This window comes from Sphaerodactylus townsendi, linkage group LG04 (assembly GCF_021028975.2).
Source record: "Sphaerodactylus townsendi isolate TG3544 linkage group LG04, MPM_Stown_v2.3, whole genome shotgun sequence".
NCBI lineage: Eukaryota > Metazoa > Chordata > Lepidosauria > Squamata > Sphaerodactylidae > Sphaerodactylus > Sphaerodactylus townsendi.
The window spans coordinates 69,855,265-69,878,193 of NC_059428.1; the positions used below are offsets into that span (position 1 = coordinate 69,855,265).

A 22,929-nucleotide genomic window follows, 5' to 3' on the forward strand; every position below is an offset into this window, starting at 1 on the left:
CCAAACTTTTATATGCATTTAATGTGAATTTAAAATGACATTTTAATGCACTTCAAGTGCATAGAACATTTAATATTTTATAAAATATAATTTTTATGTCTTGTAATGCTGCTATTTTATTATATTTTTATGATTCTTGATTGACGTTCCTTTCTTTTTTATAATGTAATCTTCCGTGGGAATCTTTTTTTAAGGGGAAAAGGGGCATTAAGATGACTTAAATAAGATTTGAAGGATAGTGTAGCAAAGGGAATGTCTTATTTCTCAGGAAGTCACCGCTTCAAACTTTGCTTCCAATATAAAGTCATTAGATGGGATACATTTATGTACTAGTTTAGAGAATTTATATGCTACCTCTTCAAAGACCTGTTCATGAGTGGCTCACAAGTAAAAATGATGCCATGAATTCACAGAAACCATTTTTAAAAATTAATTACTTTATAAATGTACTGCCTTTCTCACCAAGATTCAAGATGGTTTACAGGCTGCAACAATGCAGTCAGCATAAGACAACCAAAGAGCAATGCAATTCTAAAGGAATGTTAATTCCATTGCAGTGTTGATTGCTTTTTAAATGATCTGTTGAACATTAGTTTTGTACATTCTTCAAAATGACAGACATGTAGAAGCCTTCTCAAACTGCTCAGTCAGGCAGTTCCACAAACTACCAAGGCCACCACTAGGGATGCATATGGATGGACAGCTGCCAATCATACCCATTTGCAGAGTGGTACCCATAGATGGCTTTGCTTGAGCAAAACTGTTATAGTGGAGCAAGGCAAGGTATGTGGGCCCAAGGTCACTCAGGGCTTCTAGCTGATAATCAGACCCTTGAGTTGAACTCAGGAACTTGGGAATCAAAATACAAACTGTTAATATAAAAGCAACATATAACTGCCACTGAATATTCAAAGAGGATCAACAGAGTCCTTAATATTATGAGGACTATCTGGTCAAAATATGCATTAAATTGGCTGCAAGAGTTTCACTTACTCCAGCTATTAGGGTGAAAACATTTAGGTTAGATGTTAAAACATTTTCAAATTGGGAAAAATAAGGAAGATCTAGATCAGAGTTCTCAAATGTGGTGCTGATAGGTACCATTGGGCCTGCTAATATCCTTCTTGGTGCCCATACAGTGTTTTTAGAAATTAAATGGGGTCAGGTGGGGCTCGTGCCAAGTAGTGTGATAAATGAGAAATGTAACTTAGAACAAGGATGTCAAGAGGATGTGATGGGTCCAGGCAAGGACCAGATAAAACTGGTTAAAACTAGCTCAACCCAAAAAGTGGGCTAAAGGGCAAGGCTTGCATCAGAATGTAAAAAGAACACATGCTTAATGGATTAATGCATATTAACTTTTATGCTCCTGTTTGAATAAGGGGCATCAATAATGAACATGCAGGAAGAATATAGGAGGGTGTAACACAACACAACACAAGCCTTTATTGGCATATAAAACAGGACAAAATTTTAAAACAAAACAAGGTTAAGAAATACAGTTAAAATTACTAATTTCCAGTATAAAATTTGCATCAGTTTCACAAAAGAGTACATCAGAGCTGGTCAGGAGATTGGGTATCTTATAACACTCATGCCACTGAGAACATTGCAAGAAAATGGAATTCATGTATTTCATGCGTATCTTATTGTATTTAGGGAATAGAAACAAAGAATGGTCAAGTGTTTCAACCGTAGTCATATCACATGAACAAACTCTTTTAGAACGTTCCATATTCTTAAATCTTCCCTCCAGCACAGTGGCGTACCAGGGGTAAATGGTGCCCGGAGACAAATTGTCTCTAGGATGCCCCCAGGCTCTGCCGCCCCCAGGCTCTGCCGCCAACCACCCCAGCTCCGCACCCCAGCTCCGCCCCCTGATGCCCCAGGCTCCACCCCCACTCCTTAACCTGCCCATGTCACCATGGACATGGGCAAGGTCTAGGGTGCTTGGAGGCAACAGGAAGTCCTGTTGCCTCATCATTTTTGCATGCCTCGGATGGGGTTGAGGCACGCAAAAATGACAAGACAGCAGGACTTCTGGTCACGTTTGGGGGGGGCGATTTTGTGCCCCCACGTGACCAGAAGAGTGGCGCCCGGGGACAAGGGGTACCCCTTGTCCCTAGGCAGATACGCCACTGCTCCAGCAGAGCTGATGGCAGCACATTACATCTTGCAGTAGCCAAGGCTCTCCTCTGGGTGGGGATAGGAGGGAGTAACATATCAGGGAGTAACATGTAAACAGGTGGACCAGAAAGTTGTGACTCTACGCACCCTTGGTAAATGGGGGAAACGAGCGGGTGTGACACATTCGGGAGAAGGGAATAAACATGCTGTGGATATACTGTTTCAGCAGAGTCTACCCAGGCAGGATATCTCCCCTTTCTTTGCAAATAAAGCTACTTAAAACTCTCTTCTAGTGGCTTGATATTTGGTTAAAGAAATATTGGGCACCACAGTAGGATTTCTGACTGGCCACTGGAGATCTGACTAGCTCTGCAGATTAAAATAATGTTGTTTTGGCAGCAGCCATCACTGTCTCTTCAATCTGTATGCAGAAATATCACAAGGAAATCTGGTTTAGAATTAGATGAAGGACAAGTGAAAATTTGGTGGTGGGAACATTAACAATTTGAGATATGCAGATAACACTACAGTACTGGTAGCAAATCGTGAAGACTTGAAATGACTACTGATGAATGTTCAAGCAGAAAATGTGAATGTTGGATTACAGCTGAACATTTTCTAAAACTGTTGGTTCTTCAAAAGATTCTTCTTGGAAGGAATCTATCATCCTTTCATATTTTCTGTACAGTCCTTCAATGCATTGTTGTCATCTCTTGTTTATTTTATCCGTTCAGTGAATCCGTTATACGTTATCCGTTATCCGTTATACGTTCAGTGAATGTATTCTCATGTTGATCGTTCAGGATGCCTAACTGAGCTTTAAATTGCCCTTGGATTTCTTGAATCTTATGGAACAAATACTATAAACTCCTTGCTTCTCCCCTTTCCCCCACCACCTAATGAGTCTCACACATTCAAGCCACCAAGACACATATAAATGCAAGACACATACAAATGCACCTCACCCTTCCACACAAGAGGTGGACAAAACAGATACCCAACCAGACAAATCACTCCACACTGTGTCATAGAAAGAAACACATTTTACCGTGACATGACTCTGAAGATGCCAGCCATAGCTGCCAGCAAAACATTAGGAATTAAAATTACCAGATCATGGCCATGGAACCTGGAAAACCCACAACAGCCAGTTCTCTTCTGCTGATGTGACTATTGGTTCCTGAAGAGGGTGGACACATCTTATCCTGGTGTTTCAGCTGTGGCCATTCCATCCAAATGGGGGAATTATTTTGCAGCCACTGTCCTTAGCCCACCAGTGTTCTGGGCTTACCTTGCAACCTTTCAGGGTTCTTGTATTAGTTAGAAAAAGCATTTCACTGTATAACATTTCTTTATTTCATGATCTGAAGTCTGCTGTGGCTCATTTGTCTACATTTCAATGGTTGAAGTAAGTTTTGCATTTTTAATTTCTTGTAAAGACTGAAAAGAAAGATTTTTTTTTTAAAAAAACTGAGTATAAACTACTGCATAAGCTGTGTCATGCCTAGTAGAAAGGGGCATAAAGTTTGGCTATTTTAATATGAATCAAAACTGAAACCAGTTTTTAGATGCTACTGCAGAGAGCGCAATCATTCTGCAAGAAGAGAAAAGCTTTTCATCCTGTGGCAATGTGGTGTTTTACTTTCGTTTTCCTGGAATCACAGAACTGTGACTAATTTGGCTGTCCGTCTCTAACAGCGCTTGCCGGGATTCCCGGAAGTTGGGGGCGGGGTGGTGGTGGAGAAACCTCTGGTTTTGAATTGCGTTTTAGTCCGCTATGTAGAATTTGTACAGGGTAGCCCCGCCCGCCCTCAGTGTTAAGTTTCGTTTTCTCTGAACCGGCTTTTTGATCAGGGGTGGATCTGATGTTGTGCTCCTGATCGGAAACACAAGGTTCAGCTTCTCAGAAACGCAGCATCTTCTTCACACTCCGAGGAAAAAAGGCAAGACATTTCCTTGTATATAGCCAGTTTGTTGTCGACCTCTACGACTGGTCTGTCTAGGATGGGTTGGGGGACCTAGATTAAAGGCAGAAATTTTAGTTCTAAAGAGAGGGGTTCTTTCTAACCAGCTAAGACCCAGATGGTCTGATGTATTTCAATGAAGCCCAGGTAAGTCGGTTTGCATTTCTGGCTTTCATTTTCCCCAATGGGCCTTCAAGCATCTCCCATTGTTTCCAGTAGACATCCTGTCATTTCCTTTTAGCTCATTCCCCCTCAGAGCCAGTTTAAGAGGGACATCACTGTGTGTGTGTATGTCGGTTGCAGTTTTCAGTGTGTAAGCATTCTCCTAGTTGGAAGCAGTAACAAAAGTTGTTGCTGAAGCTCCCAGAAATTGTTGCTGAAGTCTTCTGGGTGCTGACTATCTGGGTGTTCCTGCCCACCTTGCCTCAGAGGACGTACATCTGGGGACTCCCCCCCCCCCCCACACACACACAGTTACCAACTCTTGCTCTAAACCAAAGAAGGGTCCCTGACATGTATATTATGGTCTCCCAGGGCTGACTTCTTGATATATCCTAACATTGGATCCAAGAACATTCCTGCCAGTTGAGACCATGCAATGGGGACTCAGTAGGGGACATAGGACAGATTTGGAATCCTGTCCCCATTGCATTGAATGCAAACATTCAAAATTGGGACTCCACTGAAGAGGATCCTGGGAGAAGGGGATATATTTTTGGTGCATTACAGTGACTTGTTGCTTTAGCTCCATCAGTCTCTGGGGTGGGGGAGGGGGCACTTAATCCATGATGACTCGGAAGCTGTGAACAGAGCAGTATTCAGGATAAGGCCAGACCATGATACAGTGTGAGGCAGGATCTACAGTAGGCAATTCATGCACTGTTTTTTGTAAGAGGGAATGGGAACGTGTGGAATATTTGGGTACTGTTGCAGTTCTCTTTGAGGTTATGGGGTTTCAGTGTCTGCCTGGACTGCAGGGCCCCTCCCTACAACTCTCTGAAACCTCCTCATCTGAATGGGTGTTATCTCCCTGTCTGAGGGTTTAAGGGAGAAGGGGTGTCAGCCTTGCCTCAGTACCTTGCTCAACAGGATTTTGCTCATATCAAAAAGGCTTTCTCCAGAGTAGCTCAGAAAACAGCATGCAAACGAAAATAAACATAATTACACCTTCTCTCTCCCTATATATATAGGTTTCTTGTGGACTGATTTCAGTTGTGGGAAAATATTTTGATGTCTAAGTACAAAAAATCCATGAATAATATAAAGGAAGATGGAACAAAATGGAATAGAAACAGCAATCAGGTACTGGCATATAACATATCCAAAATTACATCATAAGTTGCCAAAGTATATACTTGGAAATGTATAAAAATGCATCTTTAAAATAAAATTATTTTAAAATTATAATATTTCTAATACCATGACCCAGGATTATGTCGGGTACAGCTGTGATATTAATACCCTGGGCTGGCCAGCCTGATCAACGTTTAGGGGCTGGAGCCTCCTTCCATTTGTGCTGCTTCCTAAATCTGGAGTGGATTCCAGAGGCATCCCAGTTGGAGGAGGGGAATTGAGGCCCTGAGGAACAGAGGAAAGAATGTGAGCAGCCTCCTGCTTATTTTCCCCACACCCTACCCCATTTCACCACCACCACTCTGGTTCAGAGTAAGCTAGAGATGAAAATCCTATATTTTTAAGAAGCCTTTGTCTCTCAACCATTTTTTCCCTCTCTTCTCTTAAATGAAGTGGAAGTCAGCCAGTGACAGAGCTATAAGGGGCTTGGGGGTGCACCAGGCAGGTGCCAGTGGGGCGTGGAAAATCACCTCCATGCCCCCCCCCCCACTTAGTTTCTCTCTCTGGCTCCTTGGTTTCTCTCTCTCCCCACCAGGAAATTCCTCTCTCCTGCAGCCTGGTGGGAACTACACTTCCTAGGAGACCTTGCTCCTGGAAAGTGTAGTTCCCACCAGGCTGCAGGACAGAGGAACTAAGGTAAGTGGGTGGGCTGCGAAAGGCCGGGGCTGGGCGCCATTTTACCCCACTATGCCTCTGAAGTCAGCTGTCTTTGGAGAATGAAGCCCTGCCCCTAACAGCCTAAACATAACAGAACTTTCTGGAAGTAGCAGAGGTGGATTCTGCACAGGCCAGATATAACAAATATAGCACATTCTATAAACCATTGGGCAGGGACATAGGTATAGATTTTTTATGGGGGGGTTCGGGGGTGGGGCCACACCCCCACCTGCCCCTAGGGCATGGCCACGCCTCCCCAAGCCCCGCCCCTGGCCTAGCGCTTATAAAGCAGCTCTCCAAGGCCGAGGATGGCAGACTCCCCTGCCCTCCCCTGCCCCCACCAGCTGGGCTCCCAGCGGGCAACTGGCAGTTCCTTCTGCCCTCCCCTCTGGGCAAAGGCATAGAGGGAAAATGGAGCCCAGTGCAAAATCTGAGTTTGCACACACACACACACCCGGGCAGCCTCTGTGATGCTGGAACCCGCCCCCAAACAGCATCACTTTCAATGGTGTTTAAACTAGAGAGCCCAAATTCTCCTTTTAAATCCACCTTAAAGGGAGAATCTGGGGTCCCCAGTTAAACAACACTGAAACAGCATCACTTTCAATGTGGCGTAGTGGTTAAGAGCAGGTGCATTCTAATCTGGAGGAACCGGGTTTGAGTCCCTGCTCTGCCGCCTGAGCTGTGGAGGCTTATCTGGGGAATTCAGATTAGCCTATGCACTCCCACACATGCCAGCTGGGTGACCTTGAGCTAGTCAGAGCTTTTTGGAGCTCTCTCAGCCCACCCACCTCACAGGGTGTTTGTTGTGAGGGGGGAAGGTCAAGGAGATTGTAAGCCCCTTTGAGTCTCCTACAGGAGAGAAAGGGGGAAAAAAACTGAAAGACACTAAAATGTTTTAAAAACCCGCAAACAGGTGGGCGGAGCTTCGGACATGAATGTGCGTTTGAACCCGAGAACCCCCCCTTACCTACGTCCTTGCCATTGGGCGAGGGGACTTCACACAGGCCCCATTCCCAAAACAACTTTGGCCCATTTTATTCCCCTCAACTGGGATTTTCAAAATCGCAAAACCAGCAATCCTTTTGCACCATCCTGGGTTGGAGATGCTCCTGCAGGAACACAATACTCATTCATTTTAGGTTCCCTCCAGGCCACTGCCAGGGAGAATCCGCCTGCCCGCCATCCTGTGCAGATCACCCAGCACGTTGTGGGCAGATTCTCTGAGTGCCCAACAGTGTACAAAGTCCCTCAACCGTGTTTTCTCCCCATGGCACTGAGTATGTTTCTTCATCCAGACATCTACTTTATTCCTGGAACTTTCTTCCTAGTAAGAAGTTGGGTGGCAGACACTTACCAAAATGGTGTCCTGTGATGGCACAATACCACTTCTGGCTGTGCAGGTAAAAGCAATGTCACCGCACTGTTGGATGCTCTAGGATTTCCCCAAAACTAGTATAATAATAAATTTATTATTTAATTTACCATGCACCAGCATGATCACACTCTAGACCTGATCTTTGCGGCAGGTGTGGGCTTATCCTCTATTGATAGAGTGCCATGGTCTGATCACTACATCCTTAAGGCTCGAATAGATGCTGCTGCGCCCCCTTGTCTAGGCGATGGGCATATTTTGGCCTGCCCACGGAGACTAATGAACCCAGAGCGGTTCTAGGACGCCCTGCAGGAGTCCCCACCCACTGGCACCACCCTTGATGAGCTGGTAGAGAGCTGGAACACCAGGCTTTCTGAAGCCATTGAGGCTGTCGCTCCAAGGCACCCTCTCTGTGCCCATGCCAGACTGGCTCCTTCAATGACATTGAATGGACCTGTGAGGTCCAAGGTGAGGTTCAAGATTAATGAAAGCCCCATTATGGGGTCTTTTTTTCAGGTAGGAGAAAGTGCCTTGTGCAGCCAATATGAGGAGAGGGTTCGCCCATGTATCGACCTCATCGATTCTCTGAGGACCTTTGGAGTGGAAAAAGACCTGGCATTGCCAGCAATTGCTGTGGTTGGAGACCAGAGCTCTGGAAAAAGCTCAGTTCTGGAAGCATTGTCTGGAGTTGCTCTTCCTAGAGGCACTGGTGAGAATTTCTAAGTTTTTCCTCTGTGAAATTTTTGTTTCAGTGTGTCCAACAAAAGTACAGTCATGTTTTATCATTCTTTTTGCCTTTGAAAAATGCAACGGACAGCTGTTTTATATTGATTGACATAGCACAGCCTTTTATTACCAAAAGCATCTAGAAAGTTCTGAAGTATTTCAAAGGTATAAGCAGGCCTTCTTTGGATATTTTATGTCTGAGTACCAGTCAAAAGAAAATGAAGATTTTTTTTCATTTGTTCTACAATATTTAAATATTTACATTTTGTGTGTTTTCAACATATAGGAATTGTTACTAGATGTCCTTTAGAGCTCAAGCTGAAGAAACTGCAGTCTACAAAGACATGGAGTGGTAAAATTGTGTACAAGGACACAGAGCAAATACTGACTAGCCCATTAGAGGTGGAGAATGCAGTAATAAGAGGTGTTTATGACTGAATCACATTTCATATATTTGATTCCTACCTTGTGATGAGTTATCACTGAAGCAAGAGCAAGCACCCATGTACTTGAAGCTATTTTTTTTTGTCACCTGTTGTTTCTGTTCACCATATTCAAGTTTGGCTGAATCAACCTGATTGCCCAGACTAGCCCCATCTTGTCAGAGCTTAGAACCTATGTAGAACTTGGATGGGAGACCGCCAAGGAAGACGGGTTACTGGCCAACCCTGGCCCTGTCACAGTTCTCTCAGAACTCTCTCAGCTCCATCTAGTTACAAGGGGTCTGTTGAGGGTTGAAGAAGGAGTTTGTAAGCCACTTTGAGACTCCTCATGGTTGAGAAAAGTGAGATGTAAATCCAAACTGTCCTCCTTCTCAACTGTTAAAGAGTTTGTTAGTTATCTTGCTGTGCATGCGCCTCACATGAAACTACATTCTGGTTAGTATGTGTACCGACAAACATAAAAAGCAGTTCAGCAGTGTCCTAACAGCATCATTAGCAAACTATGTTCGTGAATTCCAGAAGTCTACTTAACTGCACCCTAAAATTTTATCCTACCCCAAAAAATGCTACGGAATGTTCCGTTTGCAGGGCAAGCAATGGACATGCTGTTGACATGCTGAGATAAATTTAAAATGTGACAGAAGTGACTAGTAAGGATCAGGAATGAGACAAATCTGGGCTCGTATATGTAATGATCCTGGTCTACTAACCATTCTTATTTGCTTCTTGTCTGCATGATTGCCTGCAATTCCTGCTACCCTCCCATGGCTTTCTTCAACAGTGCTACAGCAGTACAGTACAGTAAACCTTTATTAGTGCTACAGCATTAGGGCTCCATCCACACATTATTGGATTTTGTACATCATAGTGCTAAGGCAGTCATTCACAACTTGAATTTCTGGTGCAGACAACTAACTGTGAATGATAGCTGCAGCACAATATCCAGAGGTATATGGTTGCAGTCTAGACTTGTACTTGCTCTGGTACTCCTAATGGTTAATGTTAATTCAAATTGACTTTTGTAATCATAGTTGGAAATGAGTTTGGAAAGCGATTCCTTAGCAGTCCTGGTTGATATTAACCATGGTTAGTGCCATTTCAAAAGTAGTGCCCTGGTACTGACCATAGTTAATGTTAATCAGAATTGGCTTTACGAAATCACTTCCAACTATAATTACAAAGTGATTCCACAGCAGTTCATTTGTTGGTGCATGGGGAGGACTTGCTCAAAATGGCTTCTGTAGTCTATGATTAAAATATTAAATAAATCTGTTGATTGATAAGTTTCTTCTTCAAATGTAGCCCAGAATGCCGTGGCTGGTGATGGAGTGGGAATTAGCCATGAACTAATTAGCTTAGAAATCACCTCCTCAGATGTTCCAGATCTGACTCTGATTGACCTGCCAGGAATTGCAAGAGTGGCTGTGGGCAGTCAACCAAAAGACATTGGCAATCAGGTAAAGTAGGATTCTGAAAACCAGTGGATGATATCAAGATGATCGAGACTATGGCGTTTCTTTTTCACTGCATTTCTTCTTGCTTGAGTTTGTTGTTTATTATCGTCAGGCTAATATTTCCGTGTTTCACCTGTGATAGATTTCTTTCTCTGGAGGTAGAGGCTGATTTGTTAAAAATCTTCCAATGTAGATATTTATTTATTTATTTTTCGATTTCCATATGCCGCCCATCCCAAAAATATCCCCAGATGCACATGAATCATTTTGATGGGGTATGCAAAAGAGGACAGGTCATTGAGATTTCTCTGTGGGGCAGGGAGCTTATGTGGCATGGCCTCTTTCAAAAGCAACCTTCTCTCTGCATCCTGAAGAAACAAGTAATGTGCCTGTGGTTCATTAATAGATATTTCACAAATCGTATTAGAAAGATGAGTAGAGGGAAGCAGCAGGGCAGTGTGAAAGGCTGCTTTGTTGTATTCTGTTAATCACTTGCCCAACCACAAGGCCACGTAGGTTTGTTCCCCTTGAATATGATTTGGCCTTTCATGAAAGGGAATCAGGAACATGGCACCACCACCATTTTTTGCAGCCCCAGTTACCATGTAAAATGTGGATTGGGAGGAACTTTCCCATGGACTCTGATTCAACTGCTGCTGGTGCAGCAGCTACAAGAGGGAGCAAGATCAACTGCAGTGGTGAAAAAAAGCCCTGAAACTCAAAATGCTTCAATAGATGAGGTTGCCCAATTCACACATACACACACACACCCCCACATCACACTGGGAGTCCCAGACATCAAAGGAGATTACATGACCCTCCTGCCAAGAGGCAATTGCCTTCCCCTGGCTTTACCACTGAATGGGAGAAAGAAGAATGGATTCATTTTGTTTCTCCCTCACACACACACACACACACACACACACACACACACCCCTCCCTTCAAAGACAGAAAAGCCCTCAGGAAAACCCATCATCCCCATTACTCCGAGGGTGAGATGGATTTGGAGGATTCTTCCTCTGGTAGATCTGAAACCTTTGGCTCAGACAGAATGGACGGAGTGGGTTTTTGGATGAGGAAAAATATCAAGACAAAACCTCAAGGCTTTTTTTCCCCCCAGTGAGCATTACCAACACTTATTGAAAAAAAGTCATTACCACTTTAAAATACCAGGTTAAAAATTCTGGCTCAACAGTGCCATCTGATGGCTCAGAACTGTATGTCAGCAAAACATTTAAACAACTGGCAAACTCCATTTCATGCTGCCTTTTCCCAGAGAGTTTTCTGAAAGTCATCAAAGAGTGGTCTACCCTTGAGTATGGAAATACTCTGAATGCAATACCTCAGAACCTGAGGTAGATCCAGCAGCTTTTCTTTTGAAGATGCAACACACCTCTCAATTTATTGCTGATGCATCCCAGGATGCAATGCAGTTTTGCACCAGGAATCAGTGCTGGTTGGCAGATACCTTTGGGAGAGTGGAATGCAATCCATAGGTGATCACGAAGAAGTTTTTTTATGGAATCCCTTTGAACCATTCTGCAGGCAATATAGCTGCAGGACTTCTTGGCCTCTCCAGACTTTAAAAAAAGTCTATTGTCCCATCCCAATCCATGCTTCCTCCTTTGCCTTTTATGTTTCTGCATATGGCAGCAACATGGCCTTGCCCTTTGGATTTTCCTCAGGTTCCAGGGTGTTTGCAAATATAGAGGTCATCTTGGTAGTCCATTTTTGTCAAAGGGGAATCTATGTGTATCCACATATGGACAACCTTCTGTTCAGGGCTTTATTGGGGAAGGTCCTTCTCCCGGATACTCAAACAACCATTCAGGTATCGTAGGCCTGTGGATTCCTTCTCAACAGGGACAAAAGCAATTTGATTCCAACAAACATCACACTTCTGGGAGCCGAGATCAGTACACTGAGAGGCGAAGTGTTCTTGCCAGGGGACAAGCCGATCAAACTCAAACACATAATCCAAGAAGTCTGTCTTCTAACCAAGGCCAACTCTGACAGCCCATGTTAAAACTACTGGTTTTAACCATCGGCATTGTTCCCTGGGCCAGACTACACAAAAGGTCTCGTCAACACTGGCTGCTCTCATATCAGAGGGATGTAGGAAAGTGCCACCATAAACTGATTCAACATACCTGGTCTCTCAGGAAGGAACTCAGGTGGTAGCTGAGACCCAATCACATTGCAAAGGGCTCCCTCTTTCTCCAACCTGAGCAGATCCTGGTCACCACAGATTCAAGCAAGAGGGATTGGGGTTGCCAGGATTTTGTAGCCCAAGGTCTTCGGACACCAGAGGAAAAAAACTGAAGCATAAATTGGCTGGAGCTTCAAGCAACAAAACTGGGCATTCTGATTTTCCAGGGCAAGCCTCATTGCCTGCATGCCCTGGTTCAGAGAAACAATGCCTCGGCCAAAGCCTATGTCAGCGGACAGGAGGGTGCACGATCTCTGTCTCTGCAAACTTCTTTCTTGGGAAGAGAAAAATCTAGCAAGTTTCCATGCAAAACACCTTAGTGGGATAATAAATGTCCCAGCTAAGAATTCATTGGATTTGGACTAGAGCAAATGGGCTATGAACAAGGTAGTTTTTTGGGAAATAGTAAGGAGGTTTGAGCTTCCAATACTGGATCTCTGTGCCATCAGCAAAAATTTGTCAGGTTCTCAAATATTATGCCTGATACAAAGACTACTGGACAGAGGGTATAGACTTCCTCAGATAGGCCTGGCCTCAAGATTTGGAATATACTTTTCCACTCATTCTACTAATTGGGAGGCTAATCCACCAGGTGAGACAGGAAGGGGCATCCATAATATTAGTGGCCCCTTACTAGCCAAGGAGATCATTCTTCTTGGACCTGGTGAACCTTTCCCACAAGACCCATGAAGGCTTTCCTGTCATAGGAACCTACTAATGCAGGGACCTTTTTTTTCACCCAAACCCGACATGGTTATGGCTAGCGGTGTAGATGTTGAGAGGTCAGATTTGTTGATGTTAGGTCTATTGAGGAGGTAATTTCAGTCTTCCATCAAGCCAGATGTGTTTCTATTCAAAAGGATTTACAACTCCACATGGTTAACCTTCAAGAAGTGGGCTTGTGTTAACAAAGTGAATGCTGTTGCACCATCACACAAGGATATACTTGTTTGTTTAAGGGTGAAAAATAGATCTCTGCCCCCATACCCTTAAAAGACAGGTAGCAACATTGGCATCAGTTTTGGAGGACAGGCATTTCAAACATCTAGCAAAGAATGATGTCATCCAATAAACACCTTGAAGGGTACATCATAGATGGTACGTGCTACAAATCTCAGATGCTGGGCAGGGTTTTGAAAGGCTCAAAACATCCTTAAAAATTCTTTGGGGAGGTAGACATTAGTTTCTTAACTTGGAAGTTGCCTTTCTTATAGCAATCACTTTCACAAGAAGGGTTTCCGAATTGGGGGCTCTATCCATATGGAAAGAACTATGCACCTTAACCCAGAACTCTTATCGTAGGACTGGATCCTTCCTTTGTTCCTAAGGTAAATGTGGGGTTTCACTTAAGCCAACCAGCGGTTCTTCTTTTTGCCCTAAGCCTGTCCACACAAGGAGACGGAATGGCATGCCTTAGACTTTCGTAGAACCTTAAAATTTTATTTGGCAAAGACTATTTTTTTTCAAAAACAAAGATACAACACATGGAATGAAAAACAAAGGGAGAAAAGCATCCAAGTCTTCAGTTGTGCAATGGGTTACTTAATGTTTAAATTTGGTATATGGGGCACATGGATTATAATCCCCAGGAAATGTTACAGCTTATTTGACTAGATCAATGGTGACTTCAGCTGCTTTTGTGACCAGAGCTCCTGTCAAAGAAATCTGCAGAGCTGCAACTTGGTTGTCTTTTTCAACATTCTTGTGTTACTACAGGCTAGACTTTCAGGCTTCAGCTAATGTAGTTTTTGGTTGTACAGTCCTTCAGCAGGTGGTCTATGGAGAAATATAAGGTGAAAACAGAAAAGAATTGGTATGATCATTAAGCTTAATTCTGTAATATTTCTGGGGTATTCCTATCCTGGGTCAAAGGCCCTTTCCACAGGGGTGATTTACAGCAGCCCAGGGACAGCAACAACACCGTCCCTGGGCGGCTGTTTGCACAGGAGGCGCTGCTGCATCACAGCAGTGCCGTCCTGGCCGCCCGGGAGCGGCGTGGAGCCACTCCTATTAACCTCGCAAACCTAGCGAGGTTTTTCTAAAGCACTGTCTTCCCGTGGGCGCGGTACGAACAGCACCAGCGGGAAGACGCTGCTTTCCTCCTCCCCTCCACTCACCATCCTGTCCTTTGTCGCTATGGAGGGCTGCAGAGCCCTGCCCACGCTGCCCTCCCAACCCCTGGAGGTCTGAGGGCAGCATGGGCAGGTCCCTTCAGCCCTCCAGAGCGACGAAGGATGGGATGGTGAGTGGAGGGGAACGACTAGAGGCGGCTCTGTATGGAGCTGCCTCTCTGGCTGAGGGAGAAGTGCTGGCTGCTTGCACGCTAGTGTGCCAATGGCCCCCGAGGCTCGGATCCACGTGTGTGCAGAAAGGGCCAGAGTTTGGACACAAGCATCAGTGATTGACAGCCCCAATCAAGGAGAAAGATGAGTTAGAACTTACCATGAAGATGTCTTCTCTTCAATGGGGCGAAGTCATTCACTTTTACCCACCTGGATGTGTTGGGAGTGAACAGGATATGTTTTCAGGTGAAGCAGAACTTGTCACTCCTGGAAAAGAGAGGAAGGATCCCCCGTGTTGTTCTGGGAGGGAAACAAAATTTCATAGCCCTGCCTGGACAGTAGGGGCGTGACCTAACCATCAGTGAATGACTTCACCCAACTGAAGAGTATTCACATTAAGTTCCAATCCGTCTTTTATGAATATATATTGTTATAAATAATCAGCCTTGTAGAAAAGGTTGTCTTATTGTTCCAAAATGCAAGGTTATCATTAGGTCTTCTTAAGGATATGTTCATCAATATCGTTAGAACCAACATGGTGTAGTGGCTAATAGCAGCAGAATTTAATCTGAAGAACCAGGTTTGATTCCCTGCTCCTCAACATGAAGCCTGCTTGGGTGACCTTGGGCTGGGTGACCTTGAACTTTCTCAGCCTTTCCTATCTCACAAGGTGTCTGTAGCAGGGAGAGAAAGGGAATGTAATTGTAAGCCGCTTTGAAATTCCTTAAGATAGAGAAAAGTGGAGTATAAAAATCTACTCTTCTTCTTCTAGTTCTGTACGTATAAAGTGCTTACATTATTATGAAGTGATTTGACTTCAAAAAAGCAAATCTACTTGGAGGCCTGGAATCGAAAAAGTAATTAATAACACAGTCTTAATTCTGTTACAGATTGTACAATGAATTAAGAAATATATTAGCAAACAACAGACCATCAATTTGGTAGTGGTGCCAAGTAATGTAGATATTGCAACTACAGAAGCATTGAAAATGGCTCAAGAAGTGGACCCTACAGGCGAAAGAACACTTGGTAAGTAACTAAATACATCATTCAATGCTTGCAGTGGCAGGAAAAAGGAGTGTCATTGTCAAACATATTTAATTCAAAAATAGTCTTGTAGCTTGCTTTGAAAAAAAAACCCTCAGAGCTTTCAGAAGGAAATCCAATGGTGCTAACAAAATTCAAGCTTGTGGTGATGCACTTTCAAACAGGAATAGGTTGGGCTTTTTCATCAGCAGGACAAACTCTACTTCTTATCTTTGCTCAAGTTCCATTTTCTGCATATGAGCTTGTCACGCTGCAGAAGTGGCTTCCCCACATTCATGTGTCTGTCATATTTGAACAGACATCCCAAGAATTTGGATTCGCTGGCCACGAGTGAAAGCTCTAGCATAGCACACCACTTGGCAGATTGGAATGCTTCCGTATGAGAAATTCTGTTGATCTTTGCAGAGCAGCAGTAAAAGGGTTCTGGGAAGATCGATTTGCCAGCAATTCTGGGTTGGGAAATTCCTGGAGATTTGGGAGTGGAGCCTGGGGAGGGTGGAACTTGGGGATGGGAGTATAATGCCATACAACCCCCCCTCCAAAGCAGCCCTTTCTCCAGGGAACTTGATCACTGTAGTCTGGAGATTCGTCATCATTGCAGTTCTCCTGGAGGCTGGCAACTTTATGGGAAGAAGAGGAATCATTGTTATTTATTTAGATATTTATACCTTGCTTTTTTTCCCCAGTAGGGACCCAAAGCAGTGTGCATTGCTCCTCCCTGCTTTTAATCCTCAATACAACAACCCTGTGAAATAAGTTCAGCTGGCAGTGAGTGCCAGGCTCTAGGTCTCCCAACAAACTTCAATAGCAAGAACGAGGATTTGAACCCAGGTCTGCAAGACTGCAGTTAGCACCATACCACTCTGACAAAGCAGAATACTTTGCTTTCTTCTCCCCAGCAAACATTCTGAGTGGTTCGAATCACATCTTTATGCAGTACTTTGCTTGAGAATTTATCACTGACTTAAGATGTGGACATGGTTTATTACCTGTTTCAAAATTTGTCACAAAGATCACATGCCTTTCTGTTGGTATTTGCAAGTGTCTGTCACAATTCAGACATGGAGGGGTTAACTGTGTGCATGCTAATTAGCTACTGAAGTCCAGAGTTTTTTTGCCAGTCCATTGATTAAGCTATTGGTCAGCTAACTTCACAATTGTCTATGGGAGACTAGTCACGTAGACAGAAGTTATGAAGTAAAGTATGTTTCTTTGTTTGAACCACACGAGATAAAACCTTTTGCCTTGCTAGGTAGGCATCGTGGGGGAGCACATGGTGCAAAGCTGTTTAACCGAGTTAGAGTTAGAATACAAAGCTATTCTTTTTCTTCCATGTAAACCCTCCCTAATAGATAGTAAACATTTATATAAAACCAGCAACTGTCGAATGGTCTCTTCTGCTACTCTGCTAAATATATTTGTTAAAAAGTCCAACACTTTCCCTATGTTCTTATATATTCTGAAATTGTTTGGTTGACCCTCAACATTCACTTCTTGTGCAAGTTTAAAACTATTCTTCAAGTAAACAATCATCCTTCCTGAAGAAGAATATTTCAAAGCTCGGCAAAGAGAAAATCACATGCCTACCAAATGTATCCTGATATAAAGGCCTCAGACTGAGCTGGTAGCCCCACACATACTTTCACAAGAAGGCATTGCATCAGTTTGGAAAATGAGTCATAATTGCTCAATGTGGAGTAATGCTCCCTTTCACCACTGCAGATGGTCCAAAGTGGTGACATATTATTCAAAAGTGGTTCGGGTAAGATTTGGTTCAAATTGCCTCTGTTAATTAAATAAACCTATGCTTTTATGTTCATCAATTACTTCACAGGAATTCTGACCAAGCCTGACCTGATTGACAAAGGAACAGAGGCAGAGGTGGTTGACATAGTCCAAAATCATAGAATTTTCTTGAATAAAGGGTATATGATAGTTAAATGCCGTGGGCAGGAGGACATCAACCAAAAAATTACCCTGGCAGCTGCAATCCAGAAAGAAAGAGAATTTTTTGAAGAACATGACTACTTCAGGTAGGGTTAACCCACTACAAACAGAAATGCTACAATGTAATGCAAAAGAAAATGAACACATGTAACAAGCTATTAAAGAGTATTGGCCCCTACCTCTTGTGATACATATCAACTATTGTGCATGGCTCCAGATGGTCCATAATTTGGTCCCATTGTTCTCTTAAAAGGGCCATCATGATACTCACACACCCCACTCCTCTGCTGACTGCATGACTGAGCAATCTGGTCTCCACCTCTTCACTGATTACCTGTATCTACCCATATTATAACCCCACGGAGGATTTCTGTATAGCCTCCCTATCTTTTCCTTACCTTCCAGATACTTACTCTTGCCAAAGTCTCTTGCCATACCACAAGTGTTCTAGCTGCGCTGAAAACTTCTACTCTGAAGGAATTTTCCAGTCTTCAAAAACTGATAATTGACATACTACTATGCAGCTATAACATTGGAATGATCTGCCTACTAGTTCCTCTCAATCCCCTTCTTTAATTTTTTAAAAAGTTATGTTTCTTTCCTGTATCACTGAGATAGAGAACTGGATTATATGATGAAACTTGTAATAATGGCTTAAGTTAATGATATCTAATGTATTGACCTCACACCTTGGATCTCTGCACAATTGGAATATTATGTATCTTGACATATACTGATTCTGGTTTTAATGGCTGACCGAAAGGCCGTAATAATAAATTCTATTCCTGCATCACTGCAGATAACTGTGTTTCCACATATAGTTCCATAACAAAAAGGCATAGAAACTTGCTTTGGTTTTTTCAACAGAAGTTGAGAATTCAGAGAAACTAGTAATTACTATAGCAATTATCAAATGTTGTTTTTGGTTTGTTTTTTAAAAGCTCTGTTGTGTGTCAGAACTGAAGCATGTCCTCTTGTACATGGATAGGGCTCTCTCAGAATGTCTGACTGAATACATCAGTGGTTCTCAACCTGGGAGTTGGGACCCCTTTGGGGGTCGAACGACCCTTTCACAGGGGTTGCCTAAGAATCTCTGCATCCGTGTTCTCCATCTGTAAAATGATAAATGTTAGGGTTGGGGGTCACCAAAACATGAGGAACTGTATTAAAGGGTTGCGGCATTAGGAAGGTTGAGAACCACTAGAATACAGAGACATGAGGTGTAGAGCCAGAGTATGTGACCCGGCATATGCCTACCTTGTGCACAGTGTTGACTATCTGTGTGGTCTTTTTGAGTTGGGAGAGTATGATAAAGTGAGAGAAGACTGGAAACTGCCTGTTCCTTACCTGTCTAGATCCAAATTATACTTTGAATCATTCTTTGAGTCATTTAGTTGTTACCTGAATAATTTATGTCTTGTCAGACCTCTTTTGGAAGAAGGCAGAGCTACTGTCCCACTTCTGGAAGAAAGACTCATGCAGGAGCTGATAGAACACATTACTGTAAGAATGCTGTCATTTAAGAATTAGTTTTTATGCTTTTAAATCACTAGATGTCACTTGAATACACTTGCATTTTTTCACAATTGACACTTCTTGCACTTTAATAAATATTTATGCTAGTGGTTATCTCCCTTACAATATTGGCAGCCTGGAGTATTGTCAGAGGCATAGATACCAAGGGGCCAGGGGGTGCACGTTGCACTGGGTGCCCCCCGGGGGGGGCGCACAAAAATTCATATTTGTTTGGGGTTTTTTGTATTTTTAGTGTTTTTTTCCGTTTTGGGCCTGCAGGGGGCCAGTTTTTAGGCTACCCACACCAGAATTTCAGTTACTTTTTGGAAGTCTCTACTGATGATATCATTCAGGTTTGGTGAGGTTTGGTTCAGGGGACTCCCAAAGGGGGTACCCCATCCCCTATTGTTTCCAATGGGAGCTAATAGGAGATGGGAACTACACTTTTGAGGGTCCATAACTTTGAACCCACCAAACCTGGGTGGTATCATCAGGAGAGTCTCTTAAAGATAACCTGAAATTTTGGGGCTGCTAGCTGAACAATTGCACCCCAGACAGCAGACACCCCCCCCCCCAAATTTCCCCAGATTCTCCTTTTAAATCCACCCCTTCGGCATGAATGTAAAGGGAGAATCTGAGGTCCCCAGTTTAAACATTGAAAGTAATGCTGTTTCAGGGTGGGGGATAATCCACCCCAAAACAGCATCACTTTAAATGTTGTTTTAACTGCGGACCCCAGATTCTCCCTTTAAGGCAGATTTAAAAGGAGAATCTGGGTTCCCTAGTATAAACACCATTGAAAGTGATGCTGTTTGGGGGTGGATTCCAGCATCACAGCAGCCACCCATGGGGGTGGGGGGAAGGGCAAAACTCCGATTTTGCATCGGGCTCCATTTTCCATAGCTATGCCTCTTGGGATTTTCTCTTCTGTGATTCTGTGATTCTGATACACTGTACCCATCTGTTTAGTTTGGATACTTCCACCACACAATTTGATCAAACTTCCCTGATAAGGGACTGGCAGGAAAGGAGGAAACCCCATCCAAGCAGGGAGGGAAGCAGTGGCAGTGGAGTGACTGCGCTGTCCCTCCACTCCCAGAGAGGCTTCCCTGTAGGGGGAGGGGGGGAGGGCTTGCAAAACAGAACCAGCTTTCCCTGCCACCAAGAAGCTTCTTTGGGGCTGAGTAGACTTACAAAAGGGACACATAAGTCCGAATTCGCCAGCACCAGCGGAAACGAATGTCAGCTCCTCCCCTAGGCATGCCCATTGCACTGGCAGTGGTAACAGGGGCACTGGGACACTGGTGCAGCATGCCACACCATGTCCCAGTTCCAGAGACAGCTGGTGGCAGCTGCACACTGGCAATTTTGCCTGTGTCCCCATTTCTGCCAGTGGAAGGCCGTGCCACTTCTAGCGGTGGATTCAGCCCCGCCCCCTGGTTCTTTGAAGTGCTGGTGGCTGGGAAGGAGAAAGGAAACTGAAAATGGAGAAAGTCTGTGGGGTCTTTTAGGGAAGGGAAAGAGTAAATAGTGGATGAGGCAGATATAGGGGGATATAATTTGTGTGTCTCCCCCCCAAAAATACTTGAGGGTACTCCCAACAACTATAAGTATATTGGTACAGAAACTTTCTGGGGAAAGGAAATATTAATTGATATTTGGGGAAATATTAATGGATCTTTAAAAAAGTTTCAGGAAGGAAGAATGACTTTATATCAAGCCATGGTAAAAATATATACATTTCTTGCTCATCTTAATACATTCATAAAATAGGTCAAATCTACCAGAGCCTGGCAAAAAAACCTGCTGGTGTACTAGCTTTACAGAAAGTTGAGGACTTCTCTTTCTCACTCATGTTAAGTAGATCAGTTGCTAAATTTAGACAGGACATCTGATTGACTGATCAAGATGGGAAGTTGCAGCCAAATTCACAATATAGAAGATGTTGGAGCATTAATCTGTTTCATGAGATTAAGATTTTGGTGACGTATTCTTTTAGAAATCATTACCCAAGTTACAATATCAAATAAAGTGCAAACTTGAGAAAGCCAATATCGATCTACAGGAATGTGGTCCAGGTGTACCTGGGACAGTGGAAGAACAGCTGTTTTTCCTTATAGAAGTAAGTACCTTTATAGGGTGGATGATCCCCCCACCCCCCCCCCCCCCCACCCCCCCCCCCCCCCACCCCCCCCCCCCCCCACCCCCCCCCCCCCCCACCCCCCCCCCCCCCCACCCCCCCCCCCCCCCACCCCCCCCCCCCCCCACCCCCCCCCCCCCCCACCCCCCCCCCCCCCCACCCCCCCCCCCCCCCACCCCCCCCCCCCCCCCCCCCCCCCCCCCCCCAACCCCCCCCCCCCCCACCACCCCCGCCCCCCAACCCCCCCCCCCCCCCACCCCCCCCCCCCCCCATTCTCTCCCCCTCCCCCCCCCCCCCCCCCCACCTCCCCCACCCCCCCACAGCCCCTCCCACCTTCCCCTCTCCCCCACCCCCCCCCACCCCCCCCCCTCCCCCCAACCACCCCCCCCCCCCCCCAAATCCCCCCCCCCCCCCCCCACCCCCCCCAGGAAAGAAGAGGGAGGGGGAACGGCAGGGTCCACAGATTTTAGAAAGGGGGGGGCATCAGCGGCCAGGCTCCCCAAAGGCCCGGTGAAACAGCTCTGCCTTGCAGGCCCCGCGAAATTCATTAAGATCTCCGCAGGGCCCGCCGTAGCTGGAGGTAGAGCTGCCCCACCAGGCAGGGGCCAGAGCTGTAAAGCTGCTCTGGCCTGCGTGGAGGCCAGTCACATCATTGAGGGGCCAGGGATCAGGTAAATTTGCTCTCTGCTGAGCGCAGAGGCCCCATTTGGGACATATGGGGCAAGACGGTCCCGTAGGGTACGAGGGTCCAAGGTCACAAGAAGGCCTTAAAAGGTCAAAACCAACACCTTGAAAATGATTCGGAATTCAATCGGTAACCAGTGGTATGGGCACAAAGCACAGGCGTAGAGAGGCGTGGTCTCTGGCGGCACCTCTCCTAGAGCAAGCGTGCCGCCGCGATTCTGGACCAATTTTAATTCTCCAATCAGACGCAAGCGGAAGGCTCGCGTAGAGCGAAGCCATTGCAATAATCCAGTCTGGAGGTGACCGCTGTGGATCACGGTGGCCAGGTCCGGTTGAGAGAGGAAGGGGGCCAGCCGCCGGGCTTGGCGCAGATGGAAAAACGCAACCCGGGTTACATGGGCCACCTGGGTCTCCATTGAAAGAGACGAATCCAGGTGGGACCCTCAGGTTATTTAACGGAGTGTCGTGGTGCCAATGTAGCCCCCTCCCATATCGGCGGCTGGAAATCCCTTCCTCTCTCAACCGGCCTCCTCTCTTTCTTCAAGAGAATGAGCTAGAAACTTTTTTTCATGAAATCCAGGAATTCAGAGTACCTGCTATGCCTATCATTGCAGCAAAACAGCAATATATTGATATTGTAATTCCATTTTTTAAAAAAAAATGTAGACATGATATGGATATATTGATATAAGCATGCACAAAGATGGAAAGGGTTACTGTGATGTTACTGATGATGACAGAGCTCTCCCTTGAAAATCCTGATTCTTTAAGGTACTTACAGAAAACTCTGGCCCTTTCCGCATGGGCCAAAATCAACACTGTTGGGCCAGTAAAACACCATTTTGGTGGGGACCCTTCGCACAGGCGCCGCTGCCAAATTGTTACAGCGGCGCTCTGTTCTCACCAAAACAGTGTTTTCAAACCTCGCTCAGGGAGCAAGGTTTTCCGCAAACGCCGGCTTTTACTTGGTGCCATGCGAACGGCACCGAGTGGAAGCCAGCATTT

At 44.8% G+C, this 22,929-nt stretch overlaps 1 protein-coding gene across 1 annotated transcript in view; it reads left to right on the forward strand.

Annotated features, from left to right (window-relative positions):
- The first annotated feature begins 3,965 nt into the window (after positions 1-3,965).
- LOC125431531 (interferon-induced GTP-binding protein Mx1-like) overlaps positions 3,966-22,929 on the forward strand; it is a 29,908-nt gene continuing 10,944 nt past the window's right edge. The window contains 9 exon segments of the mRNA XM_048494405.1: positions 3,966-4,070; positions 5,282-5,393; positions 7,993-8,185; positions 8,489-8,626; positions 9,948-10,102; positions 15,482-15,620; positions 17,473-17,671; positions 19,010-19,088; positions 21,100-21,222. Coding sequence (XP_048350362.1) covers positions 5,322-5,393; positions 7,993-8,185; positions 8,489-8,626; positions 9,948-10,102; positions 15,482-15,620; positions 17,473-17,671; positions 19,010-19,088; positions 21,100-21,222 — 1,098 coding nt within the window. The 5' untranslated portion in view covers positions 3,966-4,070; positions 5,282-5,321.